This window comes from Aythya fuligula, chromosome 3, assembly GCF_009819795.1.
Source record: "Aythya fuligula isolate bAytFul2 chromosome 3, bAytFul2.pri, whole genome shotgun sequence".
NCBI classification, from domain to species: domain Eukaryota; kingdom Metazoa; phylum Chordata; class Aves; order Anseriformes; family Anatidae; genus Aythya; species Aythya fuligula.
Window position 1 is genome coordinate 60,789,166 of NC_045561.1, and position 23,751 is coordinate 60,812,916.

General features: G+C 45.5%; 1 protein-coding gene across 1 annotated transcript; it reads right to left on the bottom strand.

Moving 5' to 3' along the window:
• Positions 1–488: 488 nt before the first annotated feature.
• AKIRIN2 (akirin 2) lies at positions 489–17,591 on the bottom strand. The gene is made up of 5 exons (XM_032184606.1): positions 17,208–17,591; positions 6,040–6,183; positions 5,333–5,482; positions 1,495–1,566; positions 489–1,189 (listed from the first exon to the last, which is right to left on the bottom strand). Exons 1-5 carry the CDS (start codon positions 17,422–17,424, stop codon positions 1,179–1,181), a joined length of 594 nt encoding a protein of 197 aa, XP_032040497.1. The 5' UTR covers positions 17,425–17,591; the 3' UTR covers positions 489–1,178.
• Between the last annotated feature and the right edge of the window lie 6,160 nt (positions 17,592–23,751).

The following is a 23,751-nucleotide window of genomic DNA, read 5'->3' on the forward strand; positions in this document are numbered from 1 at the left end:
GCAGTAACGTTTCAGTCACTCGTGCTGTGACTCAGAATGACACAGGCGGCAGCAGCCACCGCTTACACAGCAGTTTGAGAACAGCTGAGCGTATCTAACAACAAACTCCTAGGCCCAGAACACACAGAGGTTGCACGCCTTCGGCTCCTCCAACACCTAGGGAGCTGCAGCTTGTGGTGCAAGCGCCTGCTCTATCTGAGGACCAGACTTCCTTTGGTGTCACTTCAGGCTGAAGGAAGACGAGCACAGCTGCTTCGAGTCAGCTGCAGTTAAATCAGGATTGTGTCAGTTGTGTCTCAAACACGCTGCCCTAACTGAAACAACACAGCCAATCTAAGAAGCGTTTCTTGGCCTCTGAAGAATTATGTGAGGTTTCCATCCACTTCCTTTCCTGAAATTCTGACCCACCCACTACTGCTAGTAAATACAGCTTTCATTTAAACACTCAGATTTAAGTTTATTCATACACAGCAAAAGTTCCACCTGCATATTAAAAACAAACAGATTAGAAGTAAATGTTTTATTCTTCCAACTAAATTCCAGTACTACAAGGGCAGTAAAACAATGATACACTGAAAAATTGCAGCAATAAACATTTGTTAAAGACTGATAGAATAAATAAAAACTACAAAAATGAGAAATCATATAAACCCATTCTTAACCCCCAAAAAAAGTCATGGAATACAGAAATGCCCTCCTTCACTATTTCACAGGCAGTACTGTGGGCTATTTGCTTAAAATTGTCCTGGGATTACATTCTAATTTAACTGTGATTACAGCTCTGTTGTAGTGCACAGTTATGAAAACCACACTAACTTCAGTCAGAAGTGTCATTCTACATTTTTATTTACACAACCAGTGAAGGGCAACTTCTAGAACACCAGCTTTAATCCTTTACTTTTTCAAACTTATTAACATAAGAAGCCAAATTGTAATGATACAGCAAATGAGGCCACTGGTATTATTACAGGTAGCAAAGGTCCACATCCAGGTGGTACTGACATCAGGGAGCACTCCAAAACCAGTTGCTGCATAAGAGTGGTTGCCACTGACAAAAGCTTGAAATAACCTGTGTTCACAGGGGGAAAAAATATGGCATTGCTGCAAGTCATTACTGGGACAGCTTGCAACAATAAAACGGGGTGTATAGGGCAGCCCACGTATGCAGAAAGTATGATTCATGAAACGTCTGAAAAAAGAAAAAAACGAGAGTTAGTGGTGAAGGTAACAAAAGGCAGGGCTATCACAAACCTGGTACAGCAACACCAAAACCTTGCTCAAAATCAAAAACCAGCATGTAACGGGTGACAGCTCTGCGTGTTTTAAAACCAAAGCTGCATTTTACCGCACATCTTTTCAACCTCCATACTACCAACATGAAGTATTTTTGCCCTGGGGCCTTGTCGAAGCTCAACAATGAACAAAGGCCAGTTAAACCATTGAGCATTTGGTAACCCAATGCTGCTGTAGGAAGCGGAAGGAAGAGATACTCACAACTGGCAGGCTGTTCTCCATATCGTCGCATGATTTGATCATGCGTGAACTTCACAAACGCGTCGTATTGTTCTGCAAGCATGAAGCATAGGAAGTGTGAGTCTACTAAGTTTAACCCAGGCTGAAAAATAGTCAAGGCTACTTTTTACACCGTACAAATCAGATCAATTAAACACACATCCACTAACAGCAGTTTTAAGCGACTCTGCACAGTTCATAGCTGCCGTTTCTTTTCCATCCCCCACGAACAACAATGCAGCACGTCCCCTTAATTAATAGAATTTCCCTTAGAAAAACAGTTAATATTACCAAGGATAACTGTGCTGCACAGACACAAAGACCTTGATACACCCAGTACATGCTAAGTGTCAGAATCTTATTTTGAAGTAACTGAGAACGCCCATTTCACAGACACTAACAGGGGTGGAGCAGTTACACACAGCCTTACGGTCAGTGCTAGGGTTGGAAACATAACTTCTCTCTGCTCCTGCCCTGTCCAGATGTAGACCCAAATTAATTTAATGGTATGGAAACAAAGTAGTACAGGAAAGGGACTTGCTACAAAGTTAGAAAGTCTTTATGGTCACTACCCAAAAATGAAAAGCAAAAGGCAAACTAAAAGGATGAGCTGCTAAGTGACTAGCACTTGGCTAATCCCAGCCACAGAAGTAGCCACGCTGGGAGACACACAGCTGACTGTGGACTTCATGAAAACAGCTACTGCGTGATCCAAAATGAAATTCGGGTATCAAACATTCGTTTAGCTTTGGACTAAGCACTGCTCTTTCCCAGACAGGTTATTTCTATACACGCATACATACACTCGCAATACTTTATTCAGCTTTAATACTGCACTCATCAGCAGGATATCACCTTTCAGAATTAGGAAATTGAACAAGGAGAGTAATATCTACCAGATGCCGCTCCTCTCCATTCCCCTTCCTCCCTTGTGGAAAAATACATGTGCAGCAATGTGGGGTGTTCTGAGAAAAGGGCAAGGTCAAAGAAGGCAATCTTCAACCAAAAATGCAGTTACATTGGTAGTGGTTCCTAGTCCCACAGGTTTGCCCCATTAAAGTCCCCATCCTCTTGCAGGGATGAGCTTCACCTTTGAAGTAAACAGCGTGTCAGTAATCAGCAAGTAGTGCAGCAGCAGCAGCCCCATTACGGACCTGACTCAGGGAGCTAAGCACATTCACCCTTGCCTGAGCGGGCCCAGTGTCACGGCAGCCACTTCCCCTCTGCCCACAAGCAGAAGCTCTGCTTTAGTGCAGTTCTGACTGATGGCTTTGCTGCAGCCATGTGAGGATCTTGGCCAAACAACAGAAAAACACAAAGAGCAGATTGAAGGAGTTGTTGCCCAGAAACCATTTCCAAAAACAACAGCAACCAGAACTTCTCCTAAAAGTTATGTATTAAAGGCCAGAAACCATCTCGCAACCTTTCTTCCTGAATGGTTTAAGTCAAGACATACTGCCACTCCTGTAGCATCATCTTTGTCAAAGCATGGCTTTGGCAATGTGAAGAGTCCACGGTCACTAAAAATCCCCGTTCCTGTGGCATTCAGCTTGAGGAAGTTAAGCAACCCAAAGGCAAGAGCGAACTAAACTGAAGTGTTTGAAAACCAAAGTGAACAACTGGAAAGATGCTTGTGCAGCTGGAATCCCATAGCACACGTTCTAACAATTTAAGACAAAAGATGGCCATAAAAAGACAATTAATACAAATGTTATTGCTAGACTAACTACTCTAGAACTTGAACCACAGTACTGAAGAGCCATTTTTCACAAGCAGATTCTAGAACAGCTTTCAAGCTAAAGTTTCACAGAGCCCCTTGCACTCCCTCCTCTGGCTTTCCAACCTGCAAAGGATTTTGCAAACCCAACTTTATGCTAACACAGAGGTTTTGAGTAACAGAGACAGAAGGGGAAGTCAGGGCGTTACAGCGATCTGAGTTTTCCATTCATCAAACGCTAACTGTAAGAAAGGCCCTGCTCAAAAAGAACAGGGCAGAGAGGGAAAAAAGGCAGTATCTGGCTAACTACTTACAAGAAAACTGTGATTCAGACAGGAAACAAGGAAAATACCTGAGATCCAAGCATTTGGTTAAGTCACTTGAAAGAAGCTATTCAATTAAGATCCCTTACTGAATTTCCAGTTACATTTCCATTGATTTCACTAGTCTGTAAGAACGAGGATCACCTTACTGCACAAAGTTTAGAAAAGCATATAATCACCCTGTCAGCAGAAAAACGTTACTGGCTGCCTAAGGAAGGAATTAGTCTAAATTCTTTTGGCAGTCTCTCTTTAAATTCCTATACAATGCTCAAAATTTACTAACAGCTTGATATACGGGATGCAGCAACTTGACCTCTGTCAGCAGTGACTGTAAAAACAAATACACCTCATCTCATCTCACTGTAAACTGCCCCATGCCCCCCAGCAGAAGCCACCCCTCCTTCCTAAGTGACTCTGACACAAAGAGCACATGCAAGGAACTTGCCAGAAGGGTTCCTGCTGCAAAGAAATACAGAAAGCGTCAGAAAGTGTCTGGGGCAAATCTACAAACGTATCTGCTCTTCAACTGGTTATAATCACAGAATCACAGAACTGAAGGGGTTGGAAGAGACTTCAAAAGATCATGATGATCACTGTTAACAGAAAGATGTTTTAAGAGAACAGAAGAAGCTATCCAATTCCTAACACACGGACTAGAAGAAAACTCTACAGAATCCTAGTTCACCAGTCTGAAGCAGGTTAAAAAGAAAAATGTGGAAATGGAACATTAGGCCCAAAGAAAATTAAGTATTTAAGGCTAGTTATGTATTAAAGAGATGTGGATTTAAGAGGGGCTTCGAACTATGCCAGTTTTTACACAGGCTCGGGTGCAGAGACAATACTGTCATGGGCAACCCACAAACCTGGTGACCTTCTGCGTGGCCATACCCACAGAAGGTTTTGCTCCCATGCCTGGATAGATTTGCAATCTTTAATCCTGAGGTGTTTTCAGGTGGGATGCGCAATGGTGGTGGGTGGGTTTTTTAAAGCAGGTTTGCTGCCAAAGAGTGCACTCAGAAGATACTTGCTGTATTCACACTAACCACTAAGTATTAAATTAGACACCAAATCATATTGTGAAGGCACCTACCTCTGAATGCACCAGAATTTAGGTGCTCAGACATTACCAAAAATGCTCAGAAGTAGAGGAAAATGACAACTAAAGCAAGGTCCTTTTTTCAGTGCTGACATGAACATGATCCTTAACAAAAGGTAAGCTGGCATCAGGCACCAAAAATATCAGCTGAGTGGTAGGAAGTACAAGAATTCAACACAGGATCAGAAATGCATCTCAACTACTGATGCTCGAGCAGCAACCAAACTACTCCACTGACAGCAGCAAAATGTGAGTAACTGGGAAGAGAAAGGGAAATCTTAGGTACTGTCTCTTGCCAAATTCCAGAAAAAGGAAGTCAGTTCCCAAGCAGGGAAAAAAAAAAAGTCCTTCACAAAGAGCTCTTAAGTCAGTAAAATAGAAAGTCTTTCTGGCAAAAAAACATGAAGAGGAAATGATCAATTCAAACACAATAGCAAGAGAAAATTCTATCCAAAATAAAACCTCTGTTTCCATTGATTGGTAATACCCAGGAGTCAGTTTCTATCCAAGGAAGCATAGAAGAGAAAATCCTATCAGAGAGACTACACTTTTTTTTGTCTGTCCCATATACAATCTCATTCCTTAATCAGATTAGGTCAGAAAAAAACACAGCGTATCACAAAAATGAGAAAAAAAAGACACTTTTGAACCCATCCTAGCACATTATTTTCAACTATGAAATACCTGCAAGTTTTGTGGTCAAAATTTCTTCATACTCTTCACGGATTTTCTCTTCACGCTCTTTCAGCAAACGTTCACAGATCATTCCAACTTGTCTGAGAGTAAACAGAGGCTGTTCTTTTTTCAATGGTGATGATGCTGCAGATGAAGTACCTAAGAAAATATTTGGGTATACCAATTTACCACTTGTAAGCAGTTCAGAACCACCATTATAATCAGTTTTCATCACATCTTTTATATTAAAGAAACTTTACAAAACATTTGGAGAAAAGTTTGTGTCATTTGCACACACTAAAGTAAAATTTGACTGAACACTCACAAGGAAGACCTCTCTGATTGATAATAGGCATTGGTATCGAAACACCAGGAGTGTTGTTCCACAATGCTACACAAATGGCCACCGCCCCTTACATTCAAGCTCCTGCTTTGTATTAAAATTGTGGCATATTTTTGCAAAGACAGCTGCTCCACAAAAGCCTATTATAAGATCAGCTGCAGGGTAAGCAGGATGGTCTCTTGAAAACCTTAAAAGCTTTGCATCCCACTGACTGCTAAAATAAGAGGGTACAATCTTCCAGATCAATGCGAGTATTGCCCAAAAAAGAAACAAGAAGCGATGAGAAGGTGCCACAGAACATGAGACAACCAGGGAAAATTATTGACTCAGAATCCGAAAACATATAGAAAATTACACAGAATTTTCTGGGTACCTGGCAAAGCTGGTCCAGTAAGGAGAAATGCATGTGGCTGTGCATCAGTAGAACAACAAGGATCTGTCTGCTGGAAGCTATTTTCTAAGTGTCTCCTCTTCTGCATGCGTTTATACTCCTGTTTTATGTTGTACAGAATTTGTTCTAGAAGAAAAACAATAAAAGAATTACAAGGCTAAAATAATTACACTTCAGGATTTTACTTCAGTTTATTTCCACTCAAACGCCCAATACTGTAGATGACCAACAGATGATAAGAGCTAGACTCTTAAAAACATGTCCGAAAAAACGACACCATTTTACCTAAGACGCAAGCCAAATAATGGAACTTAACCGAAAGGAAGGTAACTCCAGACTGTTTTCACAAGGAAAACACTAGCAAAGTGTGTTGTTAGTTAGGGGCAAACATCTGTGCCAGAGTACTGCTAACAAAAATTAACAGCAGAACTTTGAGATTTAGGAACCATCAACCGTACGGCACACGTGGGTAAAAAGCAAGCTGTGGATCTTCCACTGGCATTCATCACCTGCCCTCCAAACGTTTCATCTGCAATCACCTTTCTCCTCCACACACCACAGGTATCACTCACAGAGCTACGGGGAACAGAAGACTCCAGAGTAACACATCTCCAAGAAATCCCACTCCTCTCTGTGCAGTTACTGCCACATAGGCAGCAAAGGAGAGAGGGAAACCATTTAGACAAAGTATATCTAAAGCAACTACTGCTTAAAACCTCCAAGAACTGGAAACCAACGGGCAAAATAGGAATATATTCCTCAATGTTTCTTCATAGCCCCAGATCTACTCAAATAAACCCTGTGGATGGATCAATAGCCTCTTTTAAATGAAGCATGGCCATTTGTAGGTCAGCATTTGATCACACTGTGAAAAATGCAGCAGGTGCTTTCAGTAACCTCATTTCTGTCGAAATGAGAAATGTCAAGGTAAAAACAACCCTTGCAATAAAACCATCAGCCCTGCGTGCTTTCTCTCTCCAATTCCACGTGACAAAAAGCTCCCGGGAACATCAGTGCCCTGAACGGATATCCCCTGGCTACATCAAATATTTCTAAAATGCCTTCTACCCCCCCTCACCTTCCAGGGGACCTTCACAGAAAGAGACTTCTTCCTTGTGACAGCTCTTAACCACTCAAATACATTTTGAAAAATCATTTCCCTAAGCAATCTGCTTCCACGGGACTGAGCATCCAGGCCTCTGGCAGACAGCTTTCCAAAGCTCACAGCCACACGAATCAGCATCGTTGTGTCAGTGCTACAAAGGACTCCACTTGGTTCCTTCCTGCCTCTGTTCATTTCACCAATACTGTTGAAATTTCTCTACCAAATTTCAGCGTTTGAGAACAGACTGTCCTTGAGGTTCCACGTTTGCACATTTCCCAGTAAGCAACCAGCCGAAGCAGGTTAACTTCAGCACACAGCTTTTTCAGCTGGTGGCAGAAGCCTGCGCTAGCACAAGCAGAAGCAAATGTTTGCCAACTCCTAGATCCGAGGTTTAACGATTGTGGTGGGTCTCCAGTTCCATAAATCAATCCAGGAGCTCCCAGTTTATTAGAGAGGAAACCTTCTGCAGTCACCGGGAACATCAGCGCCTTCTCAGCACAGAAGCTTGTTTGGATTTTGTTCGTTGGTGAAGAGCCCTGCAACTTCTGCCTTGTCAGTCCTGTGCCTACAGAGCCTGCCCAATTTCCAGCCTCCTACAGGGAGAACAGTAACTCTGCTGAAAGCAGCAGCAGCTGCAGAAGGCATAATAAAGAAATACAATCAGGAAGTGAAGGAAAGCGAGGAAGGGGGGAAGAAATGTACTCAAGGCTGGCTGGAGGATTTATACTTCTTGTAGGACGGATTTATATATACACACCTCCACTGTGGTACAGAAATTGATAAATCAGGTTAAACCACGACAAAGTTCGGCTTCCAAAACGAGGCAGAATCCCATGTAGGGTTTGTCCCGTGCATACACACCGCATCAGACATTTGGAGGAGGCGCTGCAACGTTTTACTCAACAGCATTATGGCCACCAAACAATACTTTTCCTCGTAATCCTGTGCTGCTCTAGCCAAGGAGATATTGCTTAGTTGTGAGCGGGAAGTGAGTTAGCTCCTGAGATAACATCTGTCCTAAAGCATGTCCACACCGCAAGGCCGCACGCTGCATCTACACCAACAGACCAACGCAACGCGCCACGTGCTGCCTTCACTACGACTGTGTGGTCTCAGGCAGGCTTTCCAAATTCTGTATGAACTGCAAAAATGTAAGCCGAATTTGGGGTGTAAAGATAGAAATCTAACTCTTCTTAATATTATATTTACACAGATGTATTTTCAAACCAAATTGACCTCCAAATTTGTTAAGAAAACTCCATTGACCAGAGTCTGTTTAGCAAGATCACAAGAGTTAAAGCAACAATCATCAGCTAGGTTTTTTTCAAGCCCTAAAAACCTCTACAAATTCAAGAGAAAATAATTCAGAGAAAACGTTAAAAAGGCAGAAAAGAAGGATCAAAAGCAAGATATACAAGCAGGGGAAAAAAAAAATAAAAAAAATATGTGCTGATTTTGGGAAAAGTTTCAACTGGGCCAGGAAATGAAGGGCTGTGCACCAAGGACACACGATTCTATTCAAAATTCTTTTGAATAGTGTGCACAGAAATCTCAATGATATTAGACTGATTGACTGCTTTCACCTACTTCTAATTTGGCAATACTTTTTTTATTTTTTTTTAAACTCACTTTCTTCTAATCTTGCTCTGACAACCAAAAGCCTTAAGAAAAGCTACTGACAGGCACAGTGGGACGGCTCTCCCCCCTTCAATAAAAAGCTGCTTTGATGGCTTGCACAGCTGTTAACTTCAGGGAAAGGGCTAAAACTAAACAAATACGGGAGGGAGAAGAGCACTAAGAAGAAATGACAATGCACTGTCTGCACTGCAAACAGCCAGCAGGAAAAAAAGGCTGGAAGTTGAAGTCCTGGCTGCACACGTGAGCACACAGTTGAGCTCCCTGGGTTACCAGCACTCCTCTATTTGGTCTAACGGGGGATTTAAAGCCCTGCTGGTCAGTGCGTAGGGCACAGGAAAGCGACTGAGAATGCCTCAGGCTTCCCCATTTCCACCATTTGTGACATGGAGACCAAGAGGCTCCTTTAACACACCGTCAAGCCGCTCAATCTGGACTAGTAATACTTCAATACTAGTAATACATTCTTGCAGCACCCAGGACCACATTGGCACATTCCTTACTAGCATACAGAGGCATAAAATCCATGACTTCAAGCTAAAGGACTTCACTGTGAGGTGTAAACCTGCAAACATTCACAACTGATCTTAAACGAAAATCTTAACAAATTGAAGTCGCTAAACCATTGGATTAAAACTGGCCTAGATTACACTTGTTTGTAAAAAGAACAAACATTTGAAGTAACTACTGAAGGATGCAACTAATGGGCTAATGCATTATTTTTAGAAAAGCATAGAAGACTTAAGAGTATGTCCAAATTCACAGAGGTAATGCAGGCAACACACATTTATTCACATTCTTAATTTGCATTTATGTTTATGAAAGTGAATGAAGCATTCTGGATTTGCCAGAGTGCATTTACACAAGCACTACATAAAGTGTAAAGCATGATTCTGACCTTAAAATGTATTTATTTTAACTGAACCTAGCAAAGTAAAAGTAGCTGTTGAAATGCATCAAGCCACTTCCAGCATTTACAGCTTTGCTTAGAAAAATCCAGACAAATATGTCTGAGGAATAAACATTTTCTTTAGAGCAGTTTTTATAGAGCATCAGCACACGAAAGCAGCCAGGAAATCCTAAGGCAGCGAGAAGCAAGTAACTTCTGAACAGTACCTACAAAGCAGACATCTGAGTGTCAAGCCCTTTAAAACTCTGGCCCAGTTAAAGTTTAAAAATTAGCAGATCTCATTCTCCAACCTACTTTGGATTCCAGAAAACCTTCCTGCCTTTTCACATCCAGTTTCTTCACTTCCAGTTAGCTCTAGCTATTCTCTCTGCACTGACAACTAAATTAAAGCACTCATTTAACTGGTGTCAAAGACCCGACAGGTTTGCTCCTTAAATATGGAGGCCCAAACTGTCTTTTTCAACAATGGCATGCATTTTAATTAACAAGTTTCTTTATACGTAGAAATCTAGAACCTGAAAGTGCACTAATTAGAGAAAACCTAAGCTTAAGGTTCTCTAAGACTTCTCTAGAGCTTCTCCAAGACTGTAAAACAGAATTGAGAACTTGAATCATGTGTATTGGAATTGGGTAGGTGTTTTAAACAACGCTTGCATCCATCTTATTGGTGCTGAAGTTCAAGTTGGACACAAGTTCATTGTGTTTGAGGCAGCAATGTTATGTATGAGGTAACAAATGGAATGTACTTAACAGAATCAGACCTACAGCATGGTGGCCCACCTTCGGTTTCATTTTAACTTCACCATCTCTCCCATGCTCGGTGTTTCCCACAGGCTAGGGGTAGCTCCGGAAGCACAAAGAGAGCTCCAGGAAACCCCAGGCAGAGGGGCTGAAAGTGAAAGCCGGGCCTGCTGAAGGCAGGGCAGCAGCAAGGCAAGTCCACGCTGAAATGAAGCAGCACTCCTAAGTGACGCTCCCAATTCAAGAGGACTGTGGAAGCCAGCAGTTAGGCAAGACCATGCTGTGCCCTCCCTTCTCACCCTCATCTAGAAGGCCGGGTTCAATGCCAGGACAAAGGATAAGACTGCTGTGGTCACCGTGACTGTGCACAGCACGGGGATTTGGCCACAAACACCTGGAACACAATGAAATGCAGAGATACTCTCTCTCATCCGGAGTGCTGCCTGCTAGGAGCATCATGTGAAATCTTTCTTCATGGAATCTCGCGTTCGGGTGACGGATGGCACTTGCCCAAGCCTCCTTTCCAAATCCCAGCTATGATTCAGGGAAACAGAATTACACATTGCAGTTGCTTTCGCACGCAACGACGAGAGGTGAAAAGCTGAAGGGGCAATTCAGAATTCACGTTTGACAACTGAAATATGATCTGTCACACTGATGCATTACCAAGCCAAATATTTACTTCCTGGGAGTGATGTCTACTTCTCACTTCCTCTAATTCATGACAAAAAGATGAGAAATTATTTTTTCCCCCAAGTTCTGTCATCTAATTACTTCATCCTGACCTGTAATTACCCAGAAATTATGTACAAGGGAAGCAGCAGTTCAATCTGAAAAGGTAACAAGGCAAACAATTATTTTCTCCATTTTAATAACCTCTTATCAACTACAAAGGTGCTGATTGTTTCCCCTGAAGGATTTTTCTTCTTGGCTTGCTTTTCAAACCGGCAGTCTCGCATCGCAGCTCCCAGCTTCTCTCGTTTAGCTGAGGGAAACGTTGGCAGCACAGGGAGGGAGGTGACTCAGTGGGCTGCAATCAGAGCAGCAGTTTTCCTGCCCTGAAATGGGACCTGCAGCTCGGGTTTCCGCTTGCAGTGTCCCCGTTCAACGTACGCGTTCGGACCTGAACCGTGCCTGAGCTTTCTTCCAAGCGAATCCATCGAGCGCTACCCCCACGGCAGCAGCGCGCATCTTAAGGGTGTTGGGTCCTGAAGTATAACCAGTGCCCTACTTCAGCCTCCTCTCCCTTACTCAGCATTTCGTTGCAGCTACCACGTTCCTCATTGTGATCTCCCCACCGCATTCCTGACACACCAAATCGATCTGAAGCAGCTCGCTGCCCCTAAGGACAGCGCTGCCGCAGAGCGGTGGGTTCACAGCGTTCCTCACTGTTTTATCTCATACAGAGTGTCCGCAGACACGGCGGAGAAATTAAAATGATCCAGCTATTCTACTCCTCTTCTCGCTCTGGTCACAGCCATCCATCACTCCAGCTACGTTTCTTAATTAGGCATGGTGCGGTAGGCTCCGGTAATCGAACGAATACTTTTGGAAATCACGTTCGTCTCAGAGGAACACGCTCCAAGACAGAAAACCCTGTAACGGGTCCGTGCTGACACTTCACAGCCGGCATTTCCAGCTCCAGAAGCAGCTCGTGCCGGGTCCTGCGAGATCCAATTACTCTCCTTCCCAGCCCGATGAAGGTTCTGGTTCTGCCACGGCAGCCGTGAGCTTATCCTGCCAGCACGCTATTTCAGGAAATCCCAGCTCTCCCAATCGAGGGCTTGAGCAGCGAAAAATAAATCAAGCAACGCAAAATGTATTAGATACAGCAATTAGGTCTTCCTCTTCGTGCACCAGAAAATGTCACGTTGCGTTTATCAGACTTGCCACTGGAATGAAAAAACTGCTTCGACATTTTACAACATCTAAGTCCAAGGGTACTTAACATTTATAGACACCACAGGCATCTATACAGAAATTTCTCATATAAATTAAATGATCAAGACCAGATGCAGCCATTAGGATCCTTCCCCCTGCCTTTTTTTTTTTTTTTTTAAAGGGGTGGGAATGTTTTGTTTTTAAAATCCTGATGGTTTCTGCAAAAACTGGAGCACAATGAGAAGCCTGGCACCTTGCCATGGCAACTTAGCAATAAATACACATGCCAATAGATGTTAACAAAACAGAAATGAGGCAGAAAGCGATGCGGCAGGACCTACACTCCTCGTTGCGAGGCTGCTACGTTTGTCCATTTAAAATGCAAACCTGGACGTGGCCGCTACCCAAGCACAAGTTTCAGAGAGAAGTCCCTCTGAGTTTGCTCAAGAGGGCGACAGAAAGGTCACGGGAGGACAGCCCATGGGGCAGGCCAACTGCTCTTCCTACTCCAAAAGGTCAAAGTCATCTATCTTCTTGCCTACCTTTGAAAATTAGTGCTAATTAGGCCACTTTTTCTGATTCTTCTGTCAAAGGCCTTGTATGGAAGATGTTTCTCTATTTTCTGTTTGTAAATCTTGGGTCCTCTCCCAGAGGGCGGGCTCTTCCACCTCCCTCTCTGTGCCATCTCCCACCAGAGGTTTGCCAGGGGGCTGCCATGAAGCACCAATTCCCCCATTCCTATCCCCTGCCACCTTCCTGACATGACCTCCGCCTGGCTTTCGGCCGGTGACCCGAGGTGAAGACTTCTCTCCGTAACCCCAGCCGTGCAGTTTTGGGTTTGCAACCCTGGGGAGTTACTGGGGAAACGTTCAAGCAGACGGATGTTTCAGATGGAGAGGAGCGTCGCACGCGCAGATGCAAGAGCTTGCTTGGGGATTTTTAAGAGATTTCACAAACTTGTTTTTAAATGCAGCATTCTTCTGGACTCTACAAGGTTCTGGCTGCAACTTCACCTCAGATTTTGAAATAGCAGTAGGCAAGAAAGCTGCTGGGCTGGGTTTGCCTTCTCAGCTACTGTGTACCACGGACAAGGGGATTTCAGCTCCTGCCAACATTATCCCCTCTCACCCTTGGCCGCATGGTTTTATCTGGACTGCGTTTCCCACTGCAGCTTCTGTCTCAGAAATACCCAGGCATGCAGGCTTCCTGTGCCTTTCAATTCAAGAAAGGCCTCGAATGTCATTTCTTCATGTATTGATATGGATCTTATTTCAAATTAAATATTTTATTCATATGTTTATAAAGTTTTCTTGCCCAGACTGCAATCTTTCTTCAGGGTAAACCCACAGCCAGGATTTACACCAAAGTCAAACTCATCTGTGGGATCCGACCAGGAGGAAACTCCTCAGAGGACACACTGCTTCGGGATCAGGCCCTCCCCATGGCGAGCGTACTTTGCAGGAGATAACTCCAGATGCTAACAGTGCCATCCAAAAATTAGCAGACGTCCTCACGGAGCATGCTCCTGTAGGCGTAAGGTCAACCCCACAGAAAACATGGATGGCGAAGCCACAATTACAGCTTGGCTGCCAGCTTCGTTGAGAAACTGGAAGTGACCTAACAGCTGTTCAAATAACCACAAAATATTAAAGCACTCTTGTGAGAGATGAATTTCATCTTGAATAAGCCTTCCCTGTCTCAGGCAGCCTTGTCGTTTATTTGTCTGCGAGCACTCCACAAAGACAGCTGTTTTCTCATCTGACTGCCCGCACCGCTCGTGGCTCTCAGCACCCCCCCCCCGATCAATCCCTATTCTGCTTCCAGATAATTCGCTCCTGAAATGATTAACCGTGTGCTAAGCAGTTCTGGTGCTGACAAGTTAAACAGTACCACGGCACGGTATTAGGGTGAAAAAAACACTTCAACATTAACTTAAAATGAAGTACTGGCATCTGGCCTTATGTCCACACCTCTGTTTTCATACCGAAGTGATTTTCCTTGCATAAAATTCAGACAGATACCTGCTAAGTGTCGGTGATCTTAGCATTACAGCTGCACCCCGAGAAAACCCTAAGTGAAGTCAACTGAATTCTGGCTATTGTTGCTGAATTTCTCAATATAAAACCGAACAAAACAGTGACTCAGCCCGGAACACTTTGAAAATCAGCCTGGAATTCTTTTCAGACAGAGGGCAAGATTTATCCGACCCAAATGGAGACATTTGCATCAGAAGTGGCCACATAAATTCATTTTACAGTCAATGGGAAGCCATACATATTTCTAAAGCAGGCTTTGCCTCAACCCCAGGCAGAGCCCTGGAACAAACCATCTATGTCTTCCAACTGCCTATCAAGAAGACCACAAATTATTAGGTCAGATGGACGTTTACAAAATTAGATTGGACCAATCCCGCAGAATCTTTGCGGCCCCTTTCAAATGATAAGCTTTATTTTGTCCGCTGATGGCTGACATTAAATACACCCAATGTCATTACAGCCCTGAATTCAACCGAAAGGCAAAAGCAAGCTACCTCCTTTACGGTGACATTTGCACTAGCACTGTATAAAGGTTTTTTTTTTTTTTTTTTTCCCTTGTCACAGAAACCAGAGGGAGCTTTTACACAAAAGCCACGTAAATGCGCCCAACCTGCACACACATCCAGCCTCGCTCAGGAGCAATCGGTGCCCTGTGAGACATTTTGCTTCAGTGCCCTTCACTTCTCATTACTTTCCATGCTGCCTTCCATAAACCATCCTCGCCGGTGCAGAACCACCTTTTCGCATGGATTACAACCTCCACCTCCGATTTTTTCAAGAGAGGCCTGTATCTGCTCAAGCGCAGTAACGATTTCGTTTTTAAGGGCTTCAATCATTAAGAGCGGAGGCATTACCCCAAATACTGCTGTAGGTATAATCTCTGCTGGAAATTTTATTGATTTGTCTCCTTTCAGCAACGCACATGCACTGGCCAGACAATATTTATATTAAATATTCATCGCCTGAGCTTTCCAAATCCCGAAGAAACAAGCCAAAATAAATCATCGCAATGAAGCGACGCTTATCTTCTAGAAAGAATCCAACGGTTTCTGATGTGAAAGGTCTATCTCAAAGCACGTATAATGCCTCACTGTACCGGGGAGTGCAATCCATCACAGCTCTCATCCCAGACCGCTGACTCATTCAAGATCTTTTCCTAGAGGTTCAAAAAATATCAACGCGCTGATGCCAAGTGTAAGTACTTTGTATGCCCTCTATACACTTCCCTCAGAGCATTTTTTTTTTCATTTTTGTGAACCCATAAAGAAAAAGCAGCGTTCTCCTGTACAGCTTTCAGAAACAAGGCACACGGAGGAGATGACAGTCTGAAAACGCATTCAGACTTACTGCCTGGTCAACACTGGCAGCTATCTGGGGCAAAACTTCTGTACAGAAGGGCGTAATGAATGCGAGAGCAGAAGGAATTCCATTGTACCAATTACAGAGGGCTTTTTCCTGCACACAAAGGACACAGACCCACACCTCATCGCTGCAACCACTCATGGCTGCAAGCAGAAACGTTCTCAAGTGCGTTACTGGAAGCCACCCACTAGCCTAACCAGAGGAAGGGCCAATCAGCCCTGCGTGCCCAGCCAAGATCCAGTCCTTTCTTCTCTTCCTACTCATTGGTAAAACGAACTCGGTTGATTTTTAATTGACACAATTACACAAGCCGACCCGAAGCTTTCAAGGCCACCAGTTGAATCATCATCATCATCCCTCTCGCACGTTAAGCTCGGGGAAGGGTTTCGCTCTCGCCCAGCATCTGGGAAAGCCAAGCAGCCTGCTCGATCCCATTTTCTCTGCCCTAAAGGCAACTCTCACACCAGCACCCGATGGCTCCCATCGCTCGCTTTTCGCAGGGAACTCGAAGGATGCCGCAGGACGGCTCCCCCGGGATGGCGGGGCTGGGAGCGGAATCCCCCCTTTGTTTTATCTGCCTTTTGCCTTTTCCCACTGGCGTTTTGCGGGTGATTGATGACAGGCCGCCCTCCCTCCCTCCCTCTTTTCCTCCCCTCCCTCCCTCCCTCCCCCCGTCTGGGCACGGGGAGGAGGTGCCGCACCTCGCCTCGGGCCCCCGGGAACGGCCACAACGGCCCCGGGGGTGGGGGACACGATGTGTGGGGGGGATCCCAGACCCATCGGGATCCCCCAGGGAACGGGCACAGCCCCCCCACAACCCCCAAACCTCCCCCCACGGCAGCCCCGGCCCCGCCGCCCCCTCCCCCAGCCCCCCCCCCAAGGCATTTCCGCAGTCCTCGCCCCTGCGGCTCTGCCGGCCAGGAGAAAAAATAAAAAAAATAATAGTAAGATAAAACGAGCCGTAATTATAATAAATAAATAAATAAATAGGAAGATAAATAAATAAATGAAGCACAACCCTCCCTGCCGAGCCCCCCCCCCCCCTCCTTTGCCTCGGCACCGGCTCAAGTCTCCCCCCACCCCCTAACCCCATACCCCTCCCCCCCCCCTTTCCCCTTTTCGGGTCCCCCTTTCCCCAGCGCCCCCCCCACACATCCCAATCCCCTTTCCCCTTTCCCCAGCCGCCCGCGCCGCCCCCCTCCTTTCCTTCCTCGCCGTCCCTCCTCCCCCTGCGCTGCTGCAAACGGCCATTTCTATTGTGTCTCTCCCCGCCGCCGCCGTGCCAAGCCGAGCAGGGCTCCCCCCAACCCCCAAACCCCAAACCCAGCCCCAAACCCAACCCAACCCCCGGCTGCGACACAAAATGGCCGGAGGGGGGGCGCCGCGCCCACCCCAACCTCCCCATTTTCCCCTTAAAAAAATAAAGACAGGTCTAAACTCGTGAAGGAAGGAAGGGGGGGGTTTCCCCCGAGCCCCTCACCTGTGGTGAGCCGCGACGACACCTCCCCGAAGGGCGAGGGCTCCATGCGCAGGTATTTCTGCGGGGAGGAGGCGGCGGCGAAGGAGGAGGAGGAGGCCGAGGAGGCGGCGGCCGAGGCCGGGGCTGACAATGGCGCACATCGCCTCCGCTTCGGCGACGCCGGGCTGAGCAGCGGGTCGAAATCCAGAGTCCTTTTCAACGTGGCGCCGCACGCCATGGCGCCGGGGAGGGGGTGGCGGTGGGGGTGGCGGTGAGGGGACGGGGACGGGGGGGGGGCGGCCGCCGCCTCAGCGCCCTCCGCCGCCTCCCGCTCGGCCTCTCCCCGGGCCCCCCCCGCGGCTCCTCGGGCTGCGGCTCGGCCGGGCGGGCTCCCCCGGCTCCGATAGCGGCCGCGGCGGGCAGCGGGGTGCCGGGGGGGTGTCCGGGTGCGGGGCCGGGCCCCCTCAGCCGGGCCGGGGCCGCCGATGAGGGGCGATGGCGGCGGCGCTGCGCTGCGCTGCCCGCCTGCCTCCCGCAGCCGGCAAGATGGCGTCAATAACAACGCCGCGGATTCAAACGGCAAGCCCGCCGCACCGCGCACGCGCCGCCGGGGGGGGAGGGGGGGGAGGTGGGAGGTGTAGTCCGCGCCCGCCCCTCTCCGCCGTTTGACGCAATGGAGGAGGTGCTGCTGTGAGGACTACCAATCCCGGCGTGCCCCGCGCGGGGTTTCCGGGGTGCCGGTTTAAATCCCCCCTCGGCGGGGGATGGCGGTGCCGGCCCTGAGATGGCGGCGCCCCCGGGGAGCCCGAACCCCGGCTGAGCCCCGAAATGAGGGCAGGGCGCGGGCAGCAGCCCCCCAGCGGCCTGGGGCGGGCAGCCCGAGCTCAATGAGCCCCTGATCACCGCTCACACGCGGCGCCGTGCCTGTGGTGGCACCTGGCCGTGTGGTGATGCCCGGTGTAACCCAGGTTTTCAGCGCTGGGGTGACCTGGCAGAGCCTTCCCGCAGCAAAAAATCCAATAAAAATAGAAATACTAATTAATGGCTTGCGTTCTCTGTGACGGAGGAGTTCATAACAGCATGGGGACAATTAGGGGACGCTCTCCTTAGGTTTACCCGGCTTGCCCTGGCCTAAAAACAGTTAGCAAAAAAAAATAGAAAAAAAAAAAATAGCAAAAAAATAGCAAAAATGGTTCCTCGACTGCTGTCCTTGCCCCTGCGGAGGGAATGCTTGAAGTATTTCCCCAGGAAGGAGGGTGCTGAGGAGCTTTCCTACAGCTGAGGCGCTCCATAGCGAGGCTGAGGAGAGGCAGGGCTGTTGTTATGTTGTAATTGCCCTCCTGTTACTCTACCGGTATAACTCCTTCCGCGGATGCTCTTCTTAGGAATAATGATGTCTGGTTTTCCATTCATTTAGTTCTTAATTCCCATTTACATTTCCCTAAGCAGATAAGTTTCCCTGTGTTCATGCAACAGTCTTAAGTATTCTCACCAAAGCGTTTCTCCCAGGAAGGCTGAGGCGAAGTTCTCCCTACAAACTCTGAATTAAGCAAACCTTGCGTGTCTCCCGCTGTGTCAATGAGGCCAAGAGCGCTTTGAGCCCACACAAGGCTGACACAGCAACTTCTGCCATCATCTGTTTGCTGATTGTCTGCATTTGGGTGCAATACCAAAAAAGTTGACCCCAATTTTAGAATAACCACCACTTTCCCACTTAGAATTGGTGCTGTTTTATCTCTGTATAGATATCTCTGTAGATATTCTGCCTTCCCCAGCAGAGAAGATTGGTTTCTGCTAACTCATGTGACGCCAGATCCTAAGGACCATTCAGCCACAATTTAAGTCAATTAAGAGTCTGAGGAATCGGGCAAAACTTCATCAAGATAAGCTACTAGAAAGCAAGCTTTTGCCAGCACAGGCAGCACTGTAATTGTAAGCAATTGATTAGAACCATGATTGTCCTAATCAACAGAGCTACTCGGGCTTTATCTGACCTCTAATTTGTTGAGCTAAACTGAAATAATTCTGATTTAAGTCAAAATAAGAATTCACACGTCCCTTTGCAGCAAATTAAACCCAGCTAAACCAATGTAGCTTTGCATGTAGACAGGCCCTAAGGCAGCAAAATGTCCAACAGCAGTGACAAAGTGTTTGATGGTTGTCAGAGAACATGTGTTTTTACTTTCATTGTGGCAGGAAACACCATAGGGTCAAGGCTGCAAACCACTGTTTATATTGTTCTTTCTTCTACTTACTTATTATATAACCAATTTGCAGTGTCCCATTATGTGCCACGTAGGGTGTCTTTAAAATTAAACCCTGTTATGGGCATGTTTTTAAATAACATCCACAAATTTTATTAATACTGGGAATGGAAGAGCTTATTTACAGCCAGTGCTTGTACTAAATTTTATTGGATCCGCACTTCAAGCATGACACCTGCTGAAAGGACAAGTCCAAATGCAGGACAACATTTTGACCTTCATGCAGTTCGGAATGGAGTAGCCCTTCCACTATATTGCTTCGGCACTGTGGTGAAAATTCAGTTGTCTGAGTATTACTGAGTATTATCTTCCCCTTCCTCCTGCAATTGTTCCACTCCCCCATTGTTTTGGGGTTGCTTTTTTTTTCCCTGTCTTCCTCTCATTCTCTTTAACTTCACCTTGACTCTGCTTCTTCCTTTTCCTTGAGACATTTTATTCATTTGATGCGGGGTCCACATCACTGTCCTTTTCTTTTGTGCTGTCTAACTGTATTCCTCCCACTTCACAGTGTCCCGTTTCTCATTAACAGGTTGTGCTCACGAGCAAGTGACCTTCAGTTGGCTGAGCTCTTTTCGAGGCCTTGTTCCATCTCACCCTGGGTGAGGAAAAGTCATCTTGAGCAGTCTCTATCATTCCGCTCCAATTTGGTCATACATATTGAAGGTTTTTTACTGATGTATCAAGCACTCACCATGTTTGCAGATTGTGTAGGTAAAATGCAGAAAAACTTATCTGTCAGGATTTCAGTGGAGTGTTTATGTAGCGCTGAATGAAAAAAAAAAAAATAATAAAAAAGATTAGTTAAGAAAATTGGGAATTAGTGCAGAAAATGCAAGGCAAAAAATCAGCTGAAAGAAAAATTAAATGATTTTCTCAATCTGCTTTGCTACACAGTTGCACAGTGCTGGCAAGAGAAAAGGATAAAAAGGAAAAGGAATGAAAGCCAGAGGTCAGTGAAGGTCACCTGTGCATATTTCAGCGCTGACTTACGCTGGTAAAATGTACCAAAAATTACGGCCTGAACTTGCAAAATGGAACAACCTTCAATAGGACAATGCGTTTCTCAGATCTGGGGTATTAAGGTATTTCTAGCAGAAAGTATCTTTGCCAGCATGAGAGGCATTGAAAACACATTTCAGCTGAAATACTGTGTATAATTCCACTCATACGTATTCAGGAAAGATTAATTAAAACCAGAACTTCACCAGAAAAAGGTGAGTGGGCTGCTTGGGAAAATAGGAGTAGAAAATGTGGTTATTGCGAGAAATTAAAAGATTAGGACATGTTTAGCCCAAATAACTGTTAACATCTTTTTTTTTTTTTTTTTTTTTTTTCTCTAAAAGTGTAAGGAGCTATATTTTGGTAAATTTTAAGATGTGTTTTAGTGATAAGGAATACATTGGAACTGGCAGTTATTTCACCCAAACTGGAAATAAGAAAAAGACTTTTAGTTGTCAGAGAGGAATGAGATTCCAGAGCACTCTTCCAGTAACAGTGGTATGGGTGAAAGTAAAATCAAACTCAAATCTCTAGATGAGGGTTCATGCTTTAAGAAAAGGGTTTCTGTGGTGTGGTTGCTTTCAACGACCCAGGCAGCCCTCACAGTCGTTTTGTGATGCAAGGTGGCAACCATGAAGTCACAGTGAAACAGAACTTTTTACTTGCAAGGAGGGGAAACAGTAATAACCCATTTGAGTCAGTTCACCTATATTCAGGACAATACATTGAGGCTATAAAAAGAAAATTACTGAACTCACTGGTGTATAAGTGTGACTTGTGCTAGCAGACCTGGATATAGAATAATTAGGAAGCAGTGAGTAAAATTTTGCAGCTCTGACTACTGCAATTACCTCTACAGTTTCAGGAAAGTGTCACCACTGGCAAGAGGTGGAACAATTTTCCATCTGCTGTGAATCATACCATTGAATACCGGGGTAAGGTGGTATCGGGAGGGCAGTGTTGTGAGGTGCTGGAAATGTTACTGCAACCTGAAGAACAAATGCATTACATCCCCGTGTCCTGCACACCCTCACACTCCACTGTCAATAGTTAAACAAAATAATAATTAAAAATCAATGCTTGCATTACCTCTATCTCTTATCTTCCCTCCTTCGTCTCCTCCTAAAGAGTTCGTGTTTTGAAAGTTCATGTAAAAGGTTCCCTGACTGCATTTTTGGAGAAATACTGCACCGAACTGAATTCTGCTTTCCTCCTGATCTTCAAACAAACAAACAAAAGCAGCTGCCACGGTGTTCAGCAGAAATGAAAACCACATTTTTTTTCCTACAAAGCATTTTCCAGAAGACTTGATTACATCTTTGTAAGACAATTGCTCATCAATGATTATACTGGTAAGGGAGCAGTATGGGATTGCGTATTAACTGGAGAGTAGAATCAAGTCAACTAAAAATACGTTGAACTGGAATGTTGAAACAAATTACAGGCCAAATGTTAATCAGATGAGTAATACCGAACGTGTGAACTATGGGCTGTTGAAGTTAAACACGGTTAGAGTTGTCAATGTCTCAATTGTTGGGGTGGGGCGGAGCCCAGATCCTCCATGACCTTATGCAGCTGTTTAAGGCCGAGATGTGAAGATCGGGCTTTTTTTCCACGCAAATATGTTAGTGAACAAACTAGCGTAAGATACAGTCTCAACTGAGACTTATTAACCATTTCCTACTAATTACTTGGACTAGGCACAGGAGTGGGACCTCTTAGAGCATCAACCAAGCTGTAAACTCTGGGGATACTCTCATTTTTCAGAAGTGTGTTTAACCTTGAGGCTGGTAGGCAGATGCTTGGATGTTCCTCAGGTGGAAGAAACCACACGGCTCCTTCATCAGTATAGACACCTTCCATCCTGTTCACTCACGACACCTAGTCCTCTACTTTGGTGTGCACATTGAAGAAATGGGCTCATACTTGTAGTTGCAAACTTGTTGCTTCTTTGGAAATTTTGCGTGGAAGCCAGCTGAAAATTTTACTTTTTTAAACTCAAGTTTTCTACAAAGAACAATGAAAAACCAAGGTCTTCAATTCAAACTCTTGTTTTCCCAGATCATTTACTAAGTGTTCAACTTCTCTTTCAGTATCTTTCAGTCTTCACCATTATTTTATTTTTTTAATTTTTTTTTTGTCACTTAGTATCTGGCTACATTTTGTTCTCAAAAACCTCCTCTTCCTCTACAGCTTCATCCTCCCTGCATCCTCCCTGGTTTTACAGGTGATATGCATGCTGTACCATCTAGCCACATCTAATGCTTAACCTTCTTCTCCTCTGCTCATCTATCCACCCCTGAACTTCCATACCTCTACCTGCCCTGCCAGTCCCATGCATTACCCCTCACTGAATGTACATTTTCTGTTCACAAAAGTTTCTTCTTGTTTCACAACAAGAAACTTGTTCCCTTGTGCTGGCAAATCCCTTCCTTGTCCTTTCTCCACCACCGCAGAGAAAAGTGACATCCTCCCAGCTCCTTGTTCCCTTTTCTTCCCCATGTGAAAGCTGCTTTAGGGCTGTGCTCTTCTTCCACTATTTCCACAACCCTAAATTCTTTGCTCTCTGTTCAGGGTCCTTCTTTTCCCCATCACAGCAGATAAAGCTTTCACTACCCTCCTCCCTGTTTCTCGTTGCCATGCAGCAGCACCTCGCCACCCTCGTGCCCCTTCTTGGGCCGTGATGTTCTCTTCAGCTTCAGGCCTTGCCTTTGTGGTCCTGCATTGTTCTGCCACGGCTTTAATTCAGGGTTTGTGTCTGTGCTTCTGGTCCACCTCAGCTTTCCTCTGATCACTTCCTTCCTTACCTCCTCATGCTTTCCTCTGACGGCTCTCATTCATGCCGCCCTTTTCACTCCAGCCTGGAACAACTGCACTCATCTGGTGAACCAAATCCGCTTTGTCTAAAGTCAAATCTCCCTATAAAACAAACTTCTGCCATAAAGCCTACCCAGCTCAGATTGCTCTGCTGAAATACATCCCATTCCTCTATAAGAAAAACAAAGCCTGTTTCATAACAAAACAAAAAGAACCGAGCGAGAGGCTGAGTACACGATTAATTTTTGCCAGTTGCTTTCTGCCAAGAGCAACATGCTCGCTCTTATCCCACTCCTCGGATTGTCCTCCCCTTGTGCCTCGTGTTTGTCCTTTTGTTTTGTTATCAGTTTCCGAGTCCTTCCTGACGGGGCCTGACCGGATCCCGTGCTTGCACTGGTGTAAAGCGAGGAGGAGTAAGTCACTGCAGCGAGCTGAACTTTGCCATGATGGCATTCGTCTGAAAGGAAGGCGAATCACCCCTTTGT

Bases quoted from the DNA above. Each gene is read 5' to 3' on its own strand.
- AKIRIN2 (XM_032184606.1), bottom strand. From the start codon at position 17,424: ATGGCGTGCGGCGCCACGTTGAAAAGGACTCTGGATTTCGACCCGCTG. The intron at 6,184-17,207 runs GTGAGGGGCTCG...TTTTTCTTCTAG, and splicing joins GTCGTCGCGGCTCACCACAG to AACAAATTCTGTACAACATA. The intron at 5,483-6,039 runs GTACCCAGAAAA...ATATTTTCTTAG, and splicing joins TACTGGACCAGCTTTGCCAG to GTACTTCATCTGCAGCATCA.